Below are 21,910 nucleotides of genomic sequence, written 5' to 3' on the forward strand. Positions count from 1 at the left end.
TATTTAGATTCAACAGATGATACATTACTCATCTGTCTAACTTTTCTAAGCTATCGAAGACTTGTACCTAAAACGAGTACTCATTTGAAACTTAAATTGAGCTTTGTCATTGCTCAGATTTAAAGTTTGAGAATAACTTGTGCTCGTTTTCAATCTTTGTATTAACCTATGCACTTTTCTCAGAGTTATTTAAGTTTCTAATAATTAAGATGTCTTGCCTCAAACTAATTACCATACATTGTTTAAGGTCTGTCAAACTAATTTGCGAAGGGAACAAAATGTTCAACGCATACAATTATTTCTAATTCTGTGTCTGGCTGACATGCATTCTGTTTTTGGGTACTTAAGTTGGTACAGAGTTCAGGGACAGTGGCACACAGACCAATTACCCTCCAAGATTTCTTTTCTGCTCCTGTGAAAGTGCCCAAATCCCTGATTCATTATGGGCAGACAGATGGATTAGTGGAATACAAGTATTAGTCTCACCGCTGAGAAAGGTCTTAATGGGACAGACCTCATGGTCAGACACACACTCTCCGTTTTCTAGCGCCTTTCCCTCCTCACACAACAGACAGTCCTCATCCTCGGGGCCGCTACATGTCACACAGTCCGAGTGACACTCCTCGCAGTTATTGGAGTCTTCATCGCCGTAGAAACCATCCGGACATTCTGAAACGCACTTCCCCTCTGAGGAAAAAAAAAAGTAGCCTCTGATAAGTACTTCATGTGATCCAGGTGGGCAGGCTGCACTTTACATTAAAGCAGCCTTCACCAGTTTCACACATCAGTTTAAAAAGTTTAAAATTACTAAAATACTAAATTACCCAAAGACAGTATCACTATGTATTAATATAATTAATAATATATTAATATATGAAAAAAGAAGTCATTTGCATTGGTTTTTAATGATTGCTCTAATAAATGACTAACCATCTGTGAGAATTTTTTTTTTTTTTACTGAAGACTGGGAGGACTGGTGAGGTCCAACTGGTCCTTTGTGGATTATCCATGTTGTCTCAAAGCTTTTCTTTCTTTTCTAACCTCCAAAAATTCTAAAATCTGGCCATAGGTGTTTCTTTGTCACCCTGCAACAGATTGGTGACTTGTCCAGTGTGTACTCTGACTCTTGCCCTATGTCAGCTGGGATTGTCACCCTCCATCACACCCTTCATGGGCCTGAGCTGGATAAGTGGAAGAAAATGGATCTTATTCATCTTCCAGCTGCTCCCTTTAGGAGTCACAGCAGATCACCTGCCTCTCCCTAGCATCCTCTTCTGTCAGACCAACCATCTACATAGCCTCCATCACTATATCTAAGAAATGGATTTTTAAAAAAATAATATTTCAGTTTTTGTTTGCTTGTGCACTAATTGACCTATCCAGTTACTTGCCTATTATATTTTTTTATCTAGATAGTTATAATACTAATGCATTTAATGGCACGCATTACAAAAATCCATCTACTCTCATGCTTTACTCTTAAAAAATGATTTCATATGTCATTGCAAATCAAATGATGACAGGGTCTCTGTCCATGCTGATAACTTATAGCACTTCAATAACGATGATGTAAATAATCTTTTACAAACTCCAAAAATATTTATCCCCAAAATGCTGATGTAAGTCATTTAATTACATGAAGATTATATATTCCATATAATTCTGTTACATACTTACAATGTAAAAATGTTACATTTAATGGAATCTGGTCGAATGAAATATAAATTGCAAATTGATTTGTATGCATTTAGTTTATACTGAGCATATTTTCCTGTATGAATAATTATTTGAATGAATAATGAATTTGATTTTATAGATTTTAGTTGCATTTTGTGCAAAATGATTGTTTCATAAAAATATAAAAAATATTCTTTGAGTGTAGCTTCACGTCTTACCCAACGGGGGCAAATTACCTAATAAGAAGAGGTCGCTCTCACACCAGTAGCACTCGTGTTCATCGCAGCTCACGCAGTTGTCATCACACGGAACGCAGGTCATTTCTTCTTCTACGCTGTACGTCTTAGCCGGGCAGTTTTTGTAGCAGCCATCCTGGAAACTGACGACAAAAAGCAGCGGTTGATGTTTGCATCACACACAAACATGAGCTCTACTCTCACTGCCAGCGGAGGTCTTTTGCATTAGCTCAGAGATTAAATGAAAGAGAGAAGTGAGCCCAGAGTGGCGAGATTGCACACGGTGAGAGCGAGGCACACAGCCTTACTTGTAAAAGCCCTCAATGCAGGACAGACAATGCCTGGGGTTATCTGTCAAAAGCAGACAAAAAAAAGAAAAAGAAAAATTCAGCCGCCTTTTTCTTTTTTTAAGAGGACCTACAGGGGCGGGGACACCTTAATTTTTTTCCACTGTGGGCGACATTCATTTATTATGGCTACTGGGTTGTGACTTACACAGGACACACTTCTTGCAGCCTTGCTCGCAGGCCATGCAGTCGTCATAATCTGGGTCTTCCACCTCACCTGAGAAAGGAGATAGAGAGCGGAGGGTGAGAGCGCGAGGTCAGTGTGGACAGGTGTGAAACAACGCTCCTTAAACACTCCTCAACATGCAACCTTGCTTACCTTCCCCACACTCCAACTTAACACAGGATCCATCAGAGACATAGTAGGAGGAGTTACACTTCAGGCAGTGGTTGGGGCCTGTGCAGAGTCGGCAGTGGTCTACACAGGGCTCGCAGGTCCTCTGCTTGGTGTGGTAGAAAGCCTCAGGACAGACGTCCAGACACATGCCTTTATAGAGGTAACGCTCCACCTTAAACTTATCTGGAGAATAAACAGCAATTTCACTAGAAAGCCACGTCTGTAGTTAGGTTTGAGGCCATTTCTTTAGGAGAATGGTGAACGGACTAAGCATTAAACTGTGGCTGGGGAAGGCCTCAGTGAGGACTGCCTGCGGCTCACAGGGCCTCCAGATGGATTCATGAAGAGTGTGAGAAACAATAAAGACAGAGTCAGGGAGGGTGGCGCATGAAAATGAGGACGAACCCGTTTGTACACCTGTACATGGTGTGCACCATGCCTCTCACTTTATGACAGCTGGGATAGGCTCCAGCCTAAATCTCAAAATTTTAGTGTAGCCCTTGGGGAGTTTGTGGCTTTATTTTTACAAAATATAATTTTTCCTTCCTTTTCATCTTTTTAATGTCTCAGCCAGGTTTCCATTCACATACTGCACACACCACGTCACACTTACCGCGAGCTACTCATTTTGTACTCACCGGTGTCACAGCTCGTGCAGTTGGCAGGCCCCGCGTCCACACACGTGGCGCAGGTGTGGTCGCACAGGTGACACCGGCCACCCGACTGGTACTTCCCACTGGCGCATCCCACCACACAGCGGCCCTCATCCAGAGCCCTGCAGCAGGCAACATCAACATCACAAAATCAACACATATGAATTATAAGTATGTAAATGAGCTGAACTCATTTAAATCCCAGCGTGTACCATATGGTGCATTTACACAGATGTAGCTGGATGTGCCGACAAAGGGAGGAGGAGAAGAAAGGGTGGGAATGTTGGCTGAAATGTGGGTAATGTGGGAGTCTTTTTTTTTGACATTTTATCCATGAGGAGCATCAGGGAGACATCTGGTCAGCAGCATGACAACAATAGCCACGAGCTGTATGCTTCATTCATGACAAGAAGTGGAGTAATTTCACAGATGCTATCTCCCTCACAGAGCTCCCTCCAATCATGGAGTCAGAACTTGGATTACAGGAACAGAAAGGGTGATAGGATGATGCTTATCATTAAGTAATTAAGTGTTAAGGTAGAGTTTCCTACAGACCATAAATGGCACATTTTGTGCTTTATTTATATTTTGCTCCAAGTTTGGGTGGAGTACATCGGTAGTTTGTGAGGGCTGCCTGAACCCCGAGTTAGTCAGTTTGCAGTGGCACATGACAAAGAAAAGCAGCAGATAATCCTCTCAGGTTGAAGCTTTGAAACAGACACACACACACACACATATATATATATATATAAATCACCTTGTCATAAGCGTATCAGCTGTATACCAAGGCTTATTTCATCATATTACATAGAAAGAATCAATGTCTTACTAGCTTGCAAACAATGGCAATAACAATTCATCTGGGAAATATTATTTCAGGCTCACACCCAGCGAAATATCATGTATTATAGAGAAACAGTGGCATGTACTCAATCTAAAACAGTCAAGTCCAGCTCACTGTGAAGAAATACAGCTGATGCAGTCTTCGCTTTGCGGCCCTGTGCACTTCAGGCACGTTGCGTGGCACGCGTGGCACTCCCCGTTACTGTCCTGGTACTCTCCTGTTAGACAGAAAGCAGGAGAAGCACACTGACTCAGAAATGAATAACCATCTGAGGTGCAGAGGTGGCTTTCATGTGCCACGGCTGAATGACTTCTGGTTTAAAAAAAAAAATCTGAATGACTCAGAGATGAGAATACATATTTCATGCTAAACCGACACATATTAATGGATTTTGCTTCTGTGTTAAATATCATTTAAATTTATGAACCAAACGTGTCAAGAATAAAACGTGGAAGACGGCCGACCGACCGTCCGTGCACTCGGTGTCAGCAGCACACGATCCCCTCTGCAGGCTGTGACCGCTGGAACAGCTGCTGCAGTTCCATCGGCTCGGCCCCACACAGGTGAGACAGCTGGCGTCACACCTGAAGAGAGGAGCACAGAGAGTGAAAAGTGAACCCTTCACACAAAAATCCTGACCACACACGCAGAAAAAATAACTAAACCCCACTCCATACAGGCGCACAGCAACAACAAACACGAGTGCCAAAACAAGCACAAACACACGTGGAAGCCAACCACCAGAATAAGGCCTGCCACCAGCAGATAAACAAACCTCCCACACCTGAACACACACCAGTGAGCTCACCTCCTACATATCCTGTGCCCATCAGCTATCTCTGGGTTTGGTTCTGTGGCGTAGAAGCCAGCACTGCAGGAGGACACGCACCTCCACTCCTCCATCAAGTAGCCTTCTGCACAAGTGTTGCACGCCTCAACACCTGCACCTGGTGCAGCATGAGGCAGACACACACACACACTTAACTGGATTATTGGATAAAGGACATAAAGGAGCAATGCAAACGGCAGCAGTAAAAACCAAAACCAAAATGTGACTTTTGACCCCCGCTCTCACCTGCACAGGTAGCGCAGGCCTGGTGACAAGGCTTGCACGCGGCTTCCTGCGGGTCGTGGTAGAATCCGGGTGCGCAGCTCCGCTGGCACCGGTTCCCCTGTAGACTAGAGAGGACGGAGCGAGCATGTGGCACCGTGACACACACAGTCAATCATGTGACACCAAAACGGATGAGTCACTGCTTTCATCCCACAGCAACACCACCACAAACACTCGGTGAACTGAGTCAGTGACGCTTTATTCCGGAAACTTCGAACTCTTTGTCCGAGATGTTTTGTCCTTTCAAGTAGCGATACAGCAAAGTGTCGATTAAGATAAACTTATCTTTCTAGAAATGTTATGATTCTGCTGAGGGTTTGTGTGTGTGTGTGTTTGCTCGCATCTGTGGGGAGAATCAGTATTCTCAGAGGCTTAGGGGAGAAGGAGTGGTGTTTACCGAGCAGTTAATTTGAGCATCATCAGAGAGTTTGTTTCACCTTGTGTGTGGTTTGCATTCTGTGCAGATGCTGTAGGAGGTGCACTTCAAGCAGTTTTCACTGCACTTTCTGCACATGTTTGCATCTGTGGGGAAATCAAACAATACGCATGGAGTATACACATCAGAGCCATTAATCAATCTTACTCACATACCTTCAACTGCAGTTATGTCAACGGACTATTCATTAGTGCAGCTGCATTCAAACCGCTCCTCTGTAACCCAGTCAAGGATTTTTTTCTTCTGTCGCATTAATTTAATCACAAAGAATTTCACAAAACAGAACCAACCGTGGTCGAGGTAGTAGTTTTCCCCACAGATCGCTGTGCAGGTATTGGTCCCCTCAGTCAGGTGATGGCCAGGCTGACAGGAAGTGCACTGGTCACTCCGACTTCCAGTGCAGCTCTCACAGGAGGCGTAGCACCTCTTACAACGCCGACGGTCACCCCAGAATCCCCTGGGACATCCTGATACGCACAACCTATCGGACAGCCATGAAACAGAGGACACAGAGGAAGAGAGGTGTTGCTATTGATTCGGAGTGGAAAAAATTATATTGCGGGTCAATTTTTGAGATGAGGACACACTCAAATAAAAACTATTTTTCACCCTCAATAAGCATGAAGCAATAATTTCGACTGAAATAAAACTGAAATATGTAGAATCAAAGATTTATTTATTCAAGTAATTAATAATTAAGGAAATGTGCTTGCTATAAACTGAATGTATACAAATGGAGTTATCTTAATTTGACCGGATTCCATTAAACGGAAATTTAACATTGTATTATGTAACAAAATTACATGGAAAATGTACATGTAAATAAATTAGTTAATTTAATTTGAACAAAATGTTGTTTTTAGTGCAATCAAAAGCAAAATTAACTCATAAAACCCAAAAACTACCAAGGACAGAATTACCAGACCCTTGATGCTCAGCCATGTGTCCTTTTTGCTGGATAACAGCCTGACGTTTTCAGTAAATCTCACACTCGTCTCCTGAGCAACCCCAGCCTATTCTTCTTTGGCGAGTCTCTCAAGCTCCTCCAGATTTCATGCTCTTGTGGTACGGACCTGGAGCTACAGATTTTCAGATCTGTCAGGGCTCTGTGCAGCCCAGTCAGTAACCGTCACTTTGGTCTCCTGGGGGTAGTCCTAGTCAAGATGGTTAAACATCCTTCTTTCTTTCTCACTTCTTCCACCTTAATGAGATTCCCAGTTCCAGATGCACGGAAGCATCCCCACAGCTTAATACTCCTACCACCATTCGTTTTAACTGTCAGGATGGTATTCTTTGGGTTGTTTGCCTCTCTTGTCTTTCTCCAAACATAAGCAACATCTATGTGGCCAAAGAGCTCAAGTATCAACTCACCTGACCAAAGGATGCCCTTCCAGTATGCATAGTCTTTCTCCAGGTTGTCCTTAGCATACTTCAGTCTGGCTTGAAGGTTTCTCTTCTGCAGCAGTGAAGTTATTTTTGGTCTGCAACCTCATGGCCCACTCCCGTGCCTAGTTCTAGTCACTGTCCCTTTTGAGATTATAATTCCTGATTTGGCTATTAGTTATTGATTAGAGTCTTTGCAGTTATTCTGGAGTCTCTCGCTGGTTTTCTTTCCAGGATCTTTGAAATATTTTGTTTCCTACATCTGCCAGATGTGTGGCTCTCTTTGAATGTCTTGATAATGCTTCACACTCCAGTCACTGACACTCTAGAACGGCTGTGATAACTTTGCATATCCATAAAGCTAAGCTATAAAGTTAAACCACATCAGTGGTTTGTGCTGTGACTCGATGAAAAGGTCAGTTTTTCAGGGGGCTAACAAAAGAATTTATGCTTTTGAAGAAAACCAGTATGTTTAGAAATGCTCTGTCTAAAAAAACAAACAAACAAAAACCTCAACTGAGAAATTTTCGACAAAAACGTAAAATTTCATACGGGGGAGGGGCTAATAGTAATTTTGTCCTCATGTGTAAATTAAAATCATAGCCACAGAAACCTGTGAACTTCAACAATGATTTGACACAATATATAAACCCGATTCATTTTTTAAAAGCATATTGTGTGAGCCACATACTGTGGATCTGCCAATAGCTCTGTGCTGTGTAGTCGTGCTAACCTTGTGTTGTTCTTGAACTTGAGAAAAAAGTGCAAGCATGTGACACACTGCTGCGGGCCTGGCCCCTCACAGCCATCATCACTGCATTCTGGGTCGCAGGGTCCTGCAAGGGTGAACACTCGCAAAGTCACAGCAGCATCACGTCACATCACAAGAGAGAAGTTATTCAGACTGCTGATTTTATTCTGTATTTATGTAAGAGCCTGCCACATTAAGCATACACCGCATCCCAGTTCATTAAGCTGCTGACTGAGAGGCCAGAGATAGAACAAGGGAAAGCTTAGTACTATCAAGATGCAGGGTGTATGACTCACCGCTGTATTCTTCGCTGAGATCGCTATCCGTCGGAATCTCAGCTGATCTGGCTCGCTCGCGGTGTGCAGGATACGGGCGCTCCGCCGTGCCATAAATCACCAGGGACCACTTCTCCAGCACCCCTGTGAAACAGCAGAGAGATAAGAGGCTTTGTCCCGCGAGGCCCAGCCCTGTATTTTAACTGCAGCGAGTCGAGGTTCAGTGCATGTTTCATAATATTGAGACGTTACAAAGAGGAAGAGCAGACCTAGTTTGGAGCCGTCTTTCTTCTGAGAGGGAGTATCCTGGATTTTCAAAGTCCATTCCCCCGCTGCCTGCTCCCCCCAGCAGTGAGCTGTCATGAATTCCCAGTTCTGAAATCCCTCGGTGGAGTTGTCAAGAGGCCTAAACGAAAACATTACATAACCGTGCTCACGCTGCTGCTTCGTCTACTACTCGTTATATGATGATTTAAGGGATGTGTTTGCTAAAGACACAAAAGCAAAATCACCTTAATTTTTTCAGCTTTATCTGAATCAAAGATAGGAAACGTGGGCCGCTTCAGGAGGGCAAACCTCTTTGTTGTGTTCTTATTCATGGCTCATAAATACATTACAGCTTCAGCTTTTTGTAAATGATTTATACATTCATATGAAAAAGCAAGCGCATCCCCTAGAAAACGCTATAGCAATAAACATTCAGTCCTGTATGAAAGGGCAAATAAGAAAGATGCAGTCCTGTTTTCTAGTCATTTTCACATTTTAAAAAAATCAGTCAATCACATGGAAAAAATCTAATCGCCAGTCCCTCTTGTCCTCCTGTGCTCACCTGTAATCTATCTTTTCTGCTTCCTGCGTGATTTTTTAATCTCTCCTCTCTCTCTATGTATGAGTGTGGCATTACCTGAAAAAGACTTTCAGAGCATATGTTGCTCTAAAAACCTGTATATACCTCTCAGCACTGATGGTACCTATCCAGATGTGCAACCTGCCGTTTCCATAGGCGCTGATACACACCCCATAACCATCAGAGATGCAGGCTTTTGAACTGAGCGCTGATAACAAGCTGGACGGTCTCTCGCCTCTTTAGTCCAGGGGACGCCGTGTTCATGTTTTTCAAAAGGAATTTCAATTCATCTGACCACAGAGCAGTTTTCCACTTTGCCTCAGTCCATTTTAAATGAGCTTTGGCTCAGAGAAGAAGGGCAACTTTTCTGGATCATCTTCACATATGGTTTCTTCTTTAGCGGGCATTTGTGGATGGCACAGCAAACTGTTCACAGACATCAATTTCTCCAAGTCTCCCTGAGCCCATGCAGACATTTCTATGACAGCATGATGCCCGTCTTTAATGCCGTGGGGGCATCCAATGTGAATTTTTGTCCTTCTCCAGATCCCTGGGAACTTTTGATGATGTCTTCACGATTTTATGTTGAAAATGTTATGTTTATTATCCAATTGTTCCACAATTTGCCTACTAAACCACTCATCTTTACTTCTGAGAGACTGCTTCTGCCATCATTTACTGACCATTTAGCCTAATTAGTTGTAACAGCTGTTTCTTTTTAGTACAACTTGCTTTTCCATAGTTTTGGTCCTTTTGTACCAACTTTTTGAGACTTAATTCATGAAATAGTAAAATTTCTCAGATTTAGATGTTTTCTGTGGTCAACTGTGGCTAATATGTGGACTTACAACATCTATATATTATTCTTTTTTTATTGAACTTGTATATGACCTGTTCTTTAACACTTGGAAACACTTGGAGGAAAACAAACTTAACTTAAACTTAACTTAGATCTTAATATTATTGTACATAAATTAGTCTGTTGTCTGGAAAATCATTGTGAGGTACTAATTTGAAATAAAAAAAACGTCACAAGCATATAAAGAAAGACCAGGATTTTTGGAATCACATACACTTCACAGACAAATCACAGACAGAAGGCAAAAAATGAATTCTGCTCCCGATCGTATCAGCACAGATTAGACTGGAGTCACGTCTAAATGCCCTTTGAGGAAGATTTGGAACAGGCAAGTTAAGAAAGCCTTCAAATATTTTCTAACTAAAGGAATTTTGCATATAAGGCTGGTAAAAAATGCCAAAGACCGTAAACAACGATACAAATCAGCAACAAGGAGGAAATTAAGCCTGTAATGGTAAGGGTGTGTTTACTTTTTTCCATGGAATATTATTAGATCTGTGATTTTTCTGTAGTGTCAAAAAATTAGTCTAATTATTTAAGATAAAATAAGCACCATGATTGCTCCTTTATTTCCTATGATGTCACCACAGCACATGGATCCTCATTGATTTGGCACAGATAACTGCCTTGAGGTGACCGTTGTTGTGATTTGTTGTTATAAAATTGAATTTTGCACAATGTGTACAAGCTTGTAACCGGGGATTTTTCATGTGTAAGGCAAACACATTAACCACAACACCATAGTCACACTGCCCATCCATCCATCCATTGTTTTCTGCTTATCCTTGTCAGGGTCACAAGGAGGATGGAGCCTATCCCAGCCACCATAGGGCAGGAGGCAGGGTACACCCTGGACAGGTCGACACGCTGTCCCAGGGCTAACACATAGAGACAGACAACCATTCACAGTCACATTCACTCCTATGGGCAATTTAGAATGACCCATTAACTTAACCCCATTAACTGAGTGTGTAAAACTTGGTTACTGTTGGGTCTGTGTTTCCACAAGCCCCGCTAGTTTAGAGACTTATTCCTCATGAAGAACGCAAGACAGAACAACCAGCTCGCTAACGAGGGAAGTTTGGGTCAGAACCAGCTCTTGGAGCTCACGCTCCTGACCTGACTCCAGCCTAAATCCTTCCAAGAGCAGCTTCCCTCGCAGCTATTTATTGACAAACTGTTACAATACACATCACAGCAAAAGCACCTCCCCTCGTAAGACCCCTCTTGGTTACAAAGACAAGGCACTATGTGTGTGTTTGTGTGTGTCTATGTGTATGCACGTGCAAGAACGTGTGTGTGTGTGTGTGTGTGTGTCTGTATGCATGACTTCCTGCTCACCAAAAGGATCATAAAAGCAGGAAGCAACATCACAAGAAACAGATCTGTCAGATAGGATGTATCTGCAATAAAACCTCCCCCAGCACAGAGTGGCTGGAGAGGTGGTCAGAGACAAAGGAATGTCTTGATCCTATAGATTGAACTAAGACTTTACAAATTTAAGAAACACAATGACAACATTCAACAATTAGACTTAACACTTACTGTGATCATTAAATGCCATCTTATGTGCTGATTGTTCGATATCAGCTAATACCTCGATGCCGCACTAATTATTACCTTTTAGAAAACAAAGATCAAAAGCGTCATGAAAGTAGAACATGAGCAATTAAAAATCATCCCTTTATTTGTATTTTTAAATGGTCGGTGAAGACTTATAGCTTAACACCTCTAGCGGTTGCACAGCAACTGGCTAAATACTCCAGTCTCCTTGCCATCCAGTCACGAACTCTCTCTGTCTGTTGTTTGGTGCTTCACAGGCGGTGCACTTCAGTTTTTTTGTTTTTTTTTAACCTTTTCACTGAAAACAACAGCCCACTCCTGCTTGTAACTTTGCTGGTGAGAGCAGTTAATAGGAAACCAAAACAGTAAGGTTGCAAGTGGAAACCAAAAGGATGAGCTCAAAGACATCAAAATGATCAAGGGGCTGTAGATACAGTGACCACTCAAGTACTGATTACAGCAGCTTTAAATAGTATCTCAGCAAAGGTGAAGTTGATACTTTTAACAGGTATGTTTTACATTTCGGTGTTATATATTTCAAAAAGTACCAATATTTCTTTAATTTAACAAATGTGTCAAACTCAAACATTTGGCTTTTGAAGGATTTGATGTTTATCAGTTACTATCTGCAGAAACCATCGCTCTCGGTTACCTGTTTGCCAGCAGCTGCGACGTGGTGCCCAAAGGTGATGTGAGGGTGATGGAGAGATCACCACGGCGACCGTGGCTTATGTTAACCCGGACCACGACGTGCTCCACATAAGCGACGTGCTGCGGGGCCTCGCCGGAGCAGCCTGTAGTCTCATGCACAGACATTAGCACTGAGCCCGGATGAATAAGTCTGTCATGAGAGAAAAGAGAAAAAAGAGATGCAGGGAGTAGTGGAGATAAAAGAACAGACGGAAAACAAAAAGCAAGAGAAAGTTACGAGGAGAGCCGCGGTAAGGAAAATGACACCCATTAAAGTACGACCGCGAATCAGTGTGAGAGAAATCAATTCGAGAAGAGAGACAGAAATAGATAACGTGCGATAAAAGGGGAGGAATCAAGGGACGCCCTGAGTCGAAGCAGAGATCTCTGATACCTGCTCAGCTGGATGGCAGCCTCCTCCGCACATTCATGCTGTGAGGGGACTTGTTTCCAGCGCTCTGCCTCCTTCACCATGCTCTCAGCATCCAGCAGGCCAAAGCCGTACAGGTGGCTCACTAACAGACACCAGCACATCCCCAAACACACACACTGCACATTAGCCGGGGCATAGAGAAGGCACTGTAGCTTATAAATGACTTCACACACTCCTGAGACTTTGTAGGCGTTTATCGCTCTTCTGCTCACAGTACCTCATTAGTTTGTATGCTCGCTGCTTTATAGTTCCCCCAAAAAAGAGCTGAGAGGAACATTTACTAAAATATACTTATCAAGTCAGGGGATTCTTCTTTTTTATTTATTTGTTTGTTTTTGGCTGGCAAATATTAAAATAAACAATGTGGAATTAGAAAATCAGCAGAGATCCGATGGGAGTACCTTTGTATCCGGCTCCATTTACACGCCAGTCAGGAGCACTGAGATGATGAGCTTTTGATGTTCGGACAATAATGTGCTGCAAATCCCTCCAGGTTAGCAAGGGGCTGAACGTTCAAGAGAAGGAAACCACATGCTCTCATCACCCGATTGCACAAACTGATCTGAACATGAGCTGCATGTATGGATGCTGTTATTAGAGGGCTGCTTACTTGGCTTCCAAGGTGAGAGCAATGACACCGGCAGCTACAGAGGCGGCGAGGGAAGTCCCTGACTGGGCCGTGCTGCAGCTCTGCTGTGGACCCACGGTCACCTGTGGAGGAAACCACTTATATTTATTTTTTTATATTCACCCACTATTAACATGTTTTTGCACAGAACTGTTCTTTATTGTGGACATCAAATCATTTTGGAAAGCATTCAAACGACTGGCAAGAATTAACTAGGAGGATTCAGCATTATGTGATCAATATTTAGGATTTAGGTTATGGATTTGCTATAAATTAGCTAATTAATCCTGTCTGGTTTCTTACCCTTCATTTCTTTATATTTTCTTGGGAAAATGGGAAATAGTGATTTATTGAAACATGTGCAAAACATGCCTGAACTGTCCACTTGGACAGTTTCCTCAACATTTTTAAGGACATGCTGCAAACCATGCTGTCATATGACATGTTTTCCCGTAATGGCTCTCTGGTGCAGATATTCTATTTTTATCTGAAAGTCTATTATCTTTGGATTTTTAGTATTCAACTAAAGCAACAACAAAACGAAACAAAAGAGGCAACAAATTATGTGCTTAAAGATACAAGAATGAATTTGGTTTTCTGCTAAGTTGCCTGTTATATAAAGACTACTTGAAAAATATTTTAAAAAATAAAATACAAATCTGGCTCCTTGGAAATGAATTGCAGCTCAGGGCAGTGCTGTATATTGTAGAATATGGGCCTGGTTAACCAGCAACTGGAACACACTCACCTGTTTCCAAAGACCAGTTAGGTAACATTTGTCATAAAGTAGGTCAATTTTTAAGTTTGCACACACAAGATCACTCACAGAGACAAATGCAACAATTTAACAAAAGAGCCAGAGTGACAAAAATTAATCAAGATAATGCATTTTGTAGAAAAAAAAATAGAAATACTGGCAAACACAGTACACATAATTAGATTTTTTTTGTTTTGTGTGTCGGAAAACAAAATGGAAAACATGTAAGCCTGAGGCCAGAGAAGCAGCTCTCAGTCAAATTACTCTAATCAGCTACCCAACTCTGTTTACCCACAATGTCTGAAAATCACATGACAAGATAGAAGTATTTGGCATTTTCTACACTCAGACAGTGATTTCATTCCAATTTTATTCCATTTTAATGCCTACTGGATTTTCCTTTATTACCTTTACGTGCAAAATCTGTATGTTATCCTAATAATTTTCACTTACTCTGATTTGTGTTAGTATAGAGTAACTACTATCCTTTGTCCATGGTGATGTGCCATAAACAGGGGAGGGGGGGAAACCCTTCCAGTTAGATAGACTAAACAAAAGAGTGAAATCTGGTATTTCACAAAACATATTTCACACAACATTAGGAAATTTTCCTCGGGCCGTTCTAGTATGTTAATATTATACTGCTGACTGAGTTCTGACGACATACACCACAGTTCTTGTAATGGCTTTTAATTAATGAAAATTAAAGCTCTAAGAATAAACATGAAAACAAAATCATTTGTTGCTGCGGGTTTGAACGAGCTGCTCCTTTCTGTGACTTCACAAGTTCAGCTTTGTTCTGCAGAGACAAAAGTTCACAGAGCCCCCGTCTTGGGCATATTTAGTTGATTGACAGGTGTCTCAGACTATCACACTCAGCAGACGTTGCATGCTCACCCCCCAACACCACTGCCCAAAGCCAATGCTTAATATCCCAAATGTGTATTTTCTGGCTTTGAGCAGCTGGCAAGATGCCGGTGAATGTTAAATCCAACTACTCTAAGACATCCAGTGTCATCATCAGAAACAGTGCAAAAATGACTTTTAAATTAGCAGTTAATATAATTTTATTATCTAAATAACTTCATGCCCTCTGAGTGCTAAATGCAGTGCAAACATTAATGTCATAACATGACAAATATCTCGTAATCTGTGTTCAGGAGAAGCAACTGGAGTTTAGTCAGTATCACTGCCTTGCATTGCTTCACTTCTTCCTCTTATTGTAAAATAATAATTGCTTTTGGACATTTATGTCTAAAATATTAAATATTTAAAAGAATTATATAACCTCTTAAAGATAGTAGACCATTGTTTTTCTTGTTTTCCTTCTTGTCTGTAAAAAACTGCATATTTTGCATGATTTAATAGCTTGTATATCACAAGTTATCAAGTTGTCTCCACAACACCGTGAGACACGTTACCAGTAGCTCATGTTTCTGTGAAGGAATTCTGGCCCACAACATTGCTTCATTTCATTTTTGGGGCATTTGTTCACGCACAGCTCCTTTGAAGTCCCACCACAGCATTTCAATCCGGTTCCACACCGTGATTCTTTTCTCTCTGAGCCTTTCTATTGTAGATTTGCTGCTGTGCTTAGGATCATTGTCCTGACCCAGCAGGCCAACACACATACACACTGGACATACTGAATACTTTATAATAAAGGAGAGTTCATGGTTGGCTCAAGGACAGAAAGGAGCCCAGAGGTCTTGTGGTTCATTGAGTTGCAACTTTTGCAAACTTCAGCCTCTGAGATTCCACAGTGCAAACTAATAGTTAACAGAAATGTTGCCTTTCGCAACACATTTTTTTAGATTCAGCAACTTGTGTTTGTGTCTATATGAATGTTGCTTTGGATTGAGGCGAGAAAATGTTTTTCCAGCATTTGGGTAAAGCTATCTTCAACAGACTGATGGCAGGAGAGCGTGGCTGCTCACTACGGTGGAAGAAAAGAAGCTATTTTTTGAATCATGTGCATCTTAATTAAGTTCTCTGTTAGCAACACTCACCATCTCCTCTCTGTCCAATCCGCCGTACGCCGTTGCCAGCGTGGAGGGGCACGGCTCCAGGTAATCTGGCTGGCTTCCACGCTGAGTGCTGCTGCTGATAGAGATAGTGTAGATACTGTTGCTGTAGCCGTCACAGGAGCAGTAGTCACCTCTTTCCCCTCCGTTTCCTGACGGCCAAAGAAAGATGGATCCCCTCCCTTGCCGGCCCTGAGATTAATTGGGTAAAGCAGACAGAGGAGATTAATTTATTTATGATATTTACATATTGATGTTGAGGAAAAAAACAGAACAGCTCTTGCAGTAAATATACAGCCGCAGGTGGGACACAGACATAAACAAACACAGCCACACTTTTTTCTCTCACTGTTTGAACGCCGTTCTGTAAAACAAGACGAGTCAGCGGTCCAGGTCCATCCAGAGTGGCCCCGTCATCTTTTGGGCCCCAGCCGGCTAAGTAAACATCAATATACCCTGGACTGAAGCTAAGCGACTGGGCCTCCACGATGTCTGTTACATCTCCATCCAGCATTCGGATGCCTGGGGGAAAAGGATAGCACCAAAGCGATGATAAAGTTTGAATCCCCTACTGTATCTACAAAACTTTGCCTTTCAAGAAGTCCTTCGGCGTGCGAGTTTCATGGCGTCACATGGACTCACCGCCTATGCGTGCGTGGAAAGAAACTCCGACGGTGCACCGAGAGCTATTTGCAGCCGCAGCAACCACCCCTGCGCACTGAGTCCCATGGCTTCGAAGAAAGGAGGAGAACATCAGAACACGAGGTTAAATGCATATGCATGAGGAGAAGACGGGCTATTTCCGTTACATCAAGCTATGCGAAGAGAGAATTTAGACTGGGGACTTTGCATATCCATACATGCATGTAATTACTGGAAAACGGAAAGGGAAAGCATGCATTAATTAGAGTTCTGGATTATGACAGGGAAGCTGCAAAGCAGGTGCAAAGAAAATTCCAGAGATACAAAGTACTCACTTGTTAACAGCACTGTTAGAAGAACGATCTTGGTCTTGTCCGTTCACATCAAAGCTGGCAAAAGGATCCTAAATCAGATAGATACTAAGTCGCGGCACATAACACCATGCCAGCAGCTATCTGACTGTATTTCATCAGACAAATCACAAAGAGCATTATTCACCAGCCCACTCAACAGCTAAGTGGATCAGACGTTTAATGTCCATTCCAATACTCTTAGCTGGCCTTTCCAAACCTTTGGCCCAAAAACCCTGCTCGCAATATCTGTCTGAGCTCTTACACTAAGAGCTCTGCCAAACTGCTTATGATTAATGTCCCCTTCCCAAGAAGAGTGTCCCATCCCAGGGCACTTACATAATTTGGCTTGAGATCCGGATGCTCTCTCTCGATGCCATCATCTAGGACAGACACCACCACACCCTTCCCAGTGTACCCTCTCCTCCAGGCCGCTGCAATGTTCATGTGAGACTGGCAGGCTTTGGAGTCACTGCACTGCTGTGGAGCGAAATAGTGGGACATTCAGCTTCACCCTCAGGAGTAAAGAATAAATGCGGGTCTATTTTAGGCTCTGTCTGTCTGTCTGGGTTTGTGTGCGTTTGTGTGTCTATGTTTCAGACTTGAGCATGGCAAAGGAAAACAAAACAATCTGACTCACAATGTACCACAGGCGGTTCCACGCTGGGTCGCTGAAGTCCTGCGTGTGGTCGCTGGACTGATGGTGCGTAGCAGGGAAGAGCTTTCTCCTCATGGGGATAGGAGAGATATGACCGGCTCTGGAGATCCTCTTCACTCTTCTCTGGACCACCTGCTGCTTGAGCCATTCCACCTTAAAAGGAACATTTGTACAGATGTTTATGTCTACTTTTAGACATTCCAATGGAATGTTTGGATCCATTGTGAAATATTTCGGCAGCTATAATGCATTTACTGCACTGGCAAAAAACAATTATGTTTTCAAGAGGAGGGGCCCTGACACTGTACCTCTGGTTGATACTCTGATGACTTATCAAAGACAAAGGGCACAAACATAATCAGTGCAAGCTAATGACTTGCACCCTCTTCGTTCAACAACAAAAAAACCACAATCCCAAATTGCTGCAACACGCGGCTGTCTCACTGAAATATAAACACACCCTGATCATTCTGTAGATTGCTCATATAACACTGTTTTAAGGTCAAAATGGTAACTTTGTTCAGTGAAGTATCACAAAATGTGGACGCTAAACTTTTCCGCTAGTGCCTTTATGAGGCCAATATCTGCTCTTAGTTGTTAAAAGGTTTTAAATTTGGTGCAAATTCAGAATTATTTATTTAAAAAAATGCGCTTCCCCAGTAAGTTTTTAATTGTTTTTGTTCCTGCAAAACTAATTACATTTCTTGGTTCTGTTAATGGTTGTTAGGGTCTCTGAGTTCATTTATCAAATACGTGCTAATGTGCTCTGAAACTCCTGAGCAGCTCCATGTTACAGCTGCCATTATAATCCTGTTAGTGCATTGATGTTAGAATTCAGTTTTAAAAAAATACTGTGCTTAGTAAAGCTGCAAACATGGCTCCACCAAAGAAGTAGTTTCCTGCTTCTGAACCCGTTATAGGGCACTTATTGAAATTCTTGAAAATTCACAATAATACAATAATAGTGTTTGTTTTTTTTTTAACTTCTGTGACTCTTTCTCAGGAATTTTGTCATGTAGCAAATCATGTTATGGTTAAAGGCTGAATTTAGCTTTACTTTTGTTGGCCAGCAGGGGGAGCCTCCTCTGTTTTGCAATAGTCCAGTTGTATAGAAGTAAACATAAAAATAGCCCTTTGTCTCTTACACCACAGTAAACTCATTGCAGTTGAGTTTCTGTGTTGTGCTTTTTGTGTTTTTGAGGTTTCACTGAATAGAAGATGATGTTCAATTGTAAAGTGTGATCTCCATTAGAATCAAAACAGATAACAAACATAGAAGGTTATGATTCTGGGCCTTTCCTTAGCATGCCACGTTGATGTAGGAGAAGTGAGTGGTCTATTGAATTCTTAATCATTCATTCTCCCTTTTAAAAAAACTCAGCTCGAGGCAACATTCATCTTTGATATACAGTCCATAGGTCATACAATCTGAATTATATTATGTTAGTGTGTTGTGATTTCAGACACTACTCGATTATACATGAGCAAAAAATTTGGTACAAAGTGACATTAATGCTAAAAAGTCTGACGTACGCTAAATGCTGTGAAAAAGATGAATCCCAAGCTGTTTACTAAATGTACACTCAAAAGCTCCTTGGATGGTTCCCTTTCCCTAGTTGGAACCTGTTTGATTGTACTATATGCCCAAGCTGCTTATTGATACTATAAGAATTTGATGCAACCCTGAACACCTTGTTGATCTTTAAGGACTTCTGACATCTTTAGGTGTTGTTAGTGTTCGTGCACACAAAGCTGTAATGTGAGGGGAGGGACCAGAACAATGAACATGTGTCCCTATGTGTACGTGGAGTGTACGGAGGGGACATGATGCTGCTGATTAATAATCCAGTAGCCTCCCAGTCCTACTCATATCTCATTACTATACCTTGGTCTCCTTGGCGACGCGATCTGTCACTTCTTTGTTGCCTACTTTGGACTGATTCGCCGTCTCATGATGGCGAAAACTGTAATGCCTCTTCAGGTCTCCAATCTGGTGAAAACACACATCAGATCCTCGAAATGATTTTGTTTGCAGGTGGACGCGTGCTGCTCGTTCTGCTCTGCTACTGTGCAAAGCAGCTTTTTAATTATTAAACTGCTCGTGGTGTCTTTTATTAACACGGCTACCTTATACCTCTGATAGTTTTACAGCCCAGGGCAACCTGAGCCAAAAGGTTTCAGCCACACTGCTGCTCATCTGTGTACTGGTGTAGCTGCACATACCACGTCACTGTGTGCATTCTGTAATGTATGTCAGCTAATATTTTTATACAAGCGCAGTCCACTGAGTAATGACTAGTTAATAAAACACATGACATCTCACACTATTGCAAGAGAACAACAAATTATGCCCTTAAATATTTCATTAATATCGTTTTAGTCAAATAATTACTTTTTGATTTTCAACCTCAGCAATATAAGATTACTGTATAGCCGTCTTTTTAGTTTGAATGGGTCTCTCTGGTTCCTATCACCTGCTGTGAAAACTGAACATCTATCCCATGTGCAATAAAGTACAGCATGCTATGTCTTTGGAGTTTAACTGTTACTTTATGAAAGTGTAGAAAAATGAGTCTAAAATGAGTGCAACTAATGCAGCAGTGGCTCATAGAGAAGCAACTTTGGATTATGGTTACTGGTTATGTTCCCAGCACTAGCACTGCCTGTAGTGTGTCCATACAGTACAGACAGATATCAACAACTTTTGATGCAATCCTAAAAAAAATATTAGTACAGCCATTAGTGGCTCCACAGTTAAATTTGTCCAATATTTCCAGTTTTCCAATAAATGACACTTCCAAATGCAAGTCTGGTAATTGTGTAAATAATTGCCCTCTTCATGTTTGAGGGCACTCACCTGTCCCATGTTAGTAAATCCATATTTCTCTGCTATCGTGTTCACAGATTCGAGGTCCCCTCTTATTTTTATCGCCCAGTCGTTTGTATAAATCGTTGCGTGGCAAAGCTGGAGGAGAGTTCCCACCCACAGCGCAATAAAACGCGCCATTGCTGCTTATTTCTTTCAGTAAATAGCCGGTGCCCAGGTGTTTCACGAGCTGTCCCCGCACTCTTTTCTGCTGCAGATGCTTCACATTGCGGGAAATCCGCTGGCTCAAAGACACAGGATGCACCCGATGTTCTGCCGGCTGAAGTTGTGAAGACTTGACTCCTTCACTGACTAGTAGCTTCTATCAAATTACTTCAATATGGAGGCCGGGGATCAGCTACAGTCTGTCCTTTATTGGGCTCTGTGGGTTATACTTTACTTATATAGATCTTTTCTTTAGTCTTTGCGAATAAAATGAATGAGCTGTCTGTATTTTTTTTAAAAAATAGAAAGCTCAAGTAATCAGACATGATAAATATTAGAGGAAAAAGACCCCGTTGGCATAAGTTTGACCTGTACTTTCATTTTTTATTTATTTATTTTTCTTTAGATGTTTTCCTACTGATAAAGACTTCCCCTATTCATACTCATAAAGCAATAGACAGAAACAACAACATCAACATTTTCACTTCATAATTGCAGGACCATCTGGGCAATGAACGATGAACTACTGGACGTTTTTTCTGTAATTTTACACATCTATGCCTTAAAGTTCAAGCCTGAAAAGTCTTGATAGATGGCCAATGATGTAAAATGGCATCCTCCCTGCTCTAGGTGGTATATTTAAGTTGAATTCTTTTGTGACTTACCTGTTTGGATGATTGAGTTAGAGATATCAAGGCATAGGCAGCTCTAGGCAGCAGGTGCTGCTAGGCCTCAACTCCATTAATCCGAGCAACTGAAGTGGATCTCTCTGCTGTGTTTGTGCCATTGTGAGACTTTTTACTGAATTATCTTACTAATATTATTAATTGTTGTGGATTATTTGTCTATCTTTTATTAGCCAAATTATTATGTCTGTGTGTTGCATGCATACAATTTGTGGACATAGCTTGCTAACCAAGCTAACTAGCATTACCTGAAGAATTAGCATTAACAACAGCCAAAATGTTAGTGTTGAGGGTTCAAAACAAAAAGTCCAAAACTAGTAGGTGATGTCAGAGTGGCTATGTATTAATAGACCTCTCTGCATTGAATCATATCTGTTATTAACCTCTGTCTCTCTTCCACAGCATGTCTTTTATCCTGTCTTCCTTCTCTCACCCCAACCTGTCGCAGCAGATGGCCGTCCCTCCCTGAGCCTGGTTCTGCCAGAGGTTTCTTCCTGTTAAAAGGGAGTTTTTCCTTCCCACTGTTGCCAAAGTGCTTGCTCATAGGGGGTCATATGATTGTTGGGTTTTTCTCTGTATCTATGAAGCGCCTTGAGGCGACTTTTGTTGTGATTTGGCGCTATATAAATAAAATTGAATTGAAATTGAATTGAATGTACAGGGTGGGCCATTTATATGGATACACCGTA

The 21,910-nt window shown here is 41.8% G+C and overlaps 1 protein-coding gene across 1 annotated transcript in view; it reads right to left on the minus strand.

Moving 5' to 3' along the window:
• The window catches only part of pcsk5a (proprotein convertase subtilisin/kexin type 5a), a 38,342-nt gene extending 17,972 nt beyond the window's left edge, over nt 1-20,370 (minus strand). The window contains exons 1-27 of the mRNA XM_006796905.2: nt 20,362-20,370; nt 19,390-19,494; nt 17,487-17,657; nt 17,186-17,326; nt 16,832-16,899; nt 16,497-16,585; nt 16,204-16,376; nt 15,840-16,046; nt 13,056-13,156; nt 12,847-12,950; nt 12,407-12,527; nt 11,975-12,163; nt 8,323-8,459; nt 8,075-8,197; nt 7,761-7,863; nt 5,935-6,125; nt 5,646-5,730; nt 5,170-5,273; nt 4,903-5,041; nt 4,563-4,678; nt 4,209-4,311; nt 3,236-3,372; nt 2,580-2,780; nt 2,409-2,477; nt 2,222-2,264; nt 1,914-2,056; nt 487-687 (exon numbers count right to left, since the gene is read on the minus strand). Coding sequence (XP_006796968.2) covers nt 487-687; nt 1,914-2,056; nt 2,222-2,264; nt 2,409-2,477; nt 2,580-2,780; nt 3,236-3,372; nt 4,209-4,311; nt 4,563-4,678; nt 4,903-5,041; nt 5,170-5,273; nt 5,646-5,730; nt 5,935-6,125; nt 7,761-7,863; nt 8,075-8,197; nt 8,323-8,459; nt 11,975-12,163; nt 12,407-12,527; nt 12,847-12,950; nt 13,056-13,156; nt 15,840-16,046; nt 16,204-16,376; nt 16,497-16,585; nt 16,832-16,899; nt 17,186-17,326; nt 17,487-17,657; nt 19,390-19,494; nt 20,362-20,370 — 3,373 coding nt within the window. The remainder of the gene's footprint in view (nt 1-486; nt 688-1,913; nt 2,057-2,221; nt 2,265-2,408; nt 2,478-2,579; nt 2,781-3,235; nt 3,373-4,208; nt 4,312-4,562; nt 4,679-4,902; nt 5,042-5,169; nt 5,274-5,645; nt 5,731-5,934; nt 6,126-7,760; nt 7,864-8,074; nt 8,198-8,322; nt 8,460-11,974; nt 12,164-12,406; nt 12,528-12,846; nt 12,951-13,055; nt 13,157-15,839; nt 16,047-16,203; nt 16,377-16,496; nt 16,586-16,831; nt 16,900-17,185; nt 17,327-17,486; nt 17,658-19,389; nt 19,495-20,361) is intronic.
• Nucleotides 20,371-21,910: the final 1,540 nt, after the last annotated feature.

The sequence above is a fragment of the Neolamprologus brichardi genome, chromosome 7, assembly GCF_056152115.1.
Source record: "Neolamprologus brichardi isolate AB-2024 chromosome 7, ASM5615211v1, whole genome shotgun sequence".
Taxonomy (NCBI): domain Eukaryota; kingdom Metazoa; phylum Chordata; class Actinopteri; order Cichliformes; family Cichlidae; genus Neolamprologus; species Neolamprologus brichardi.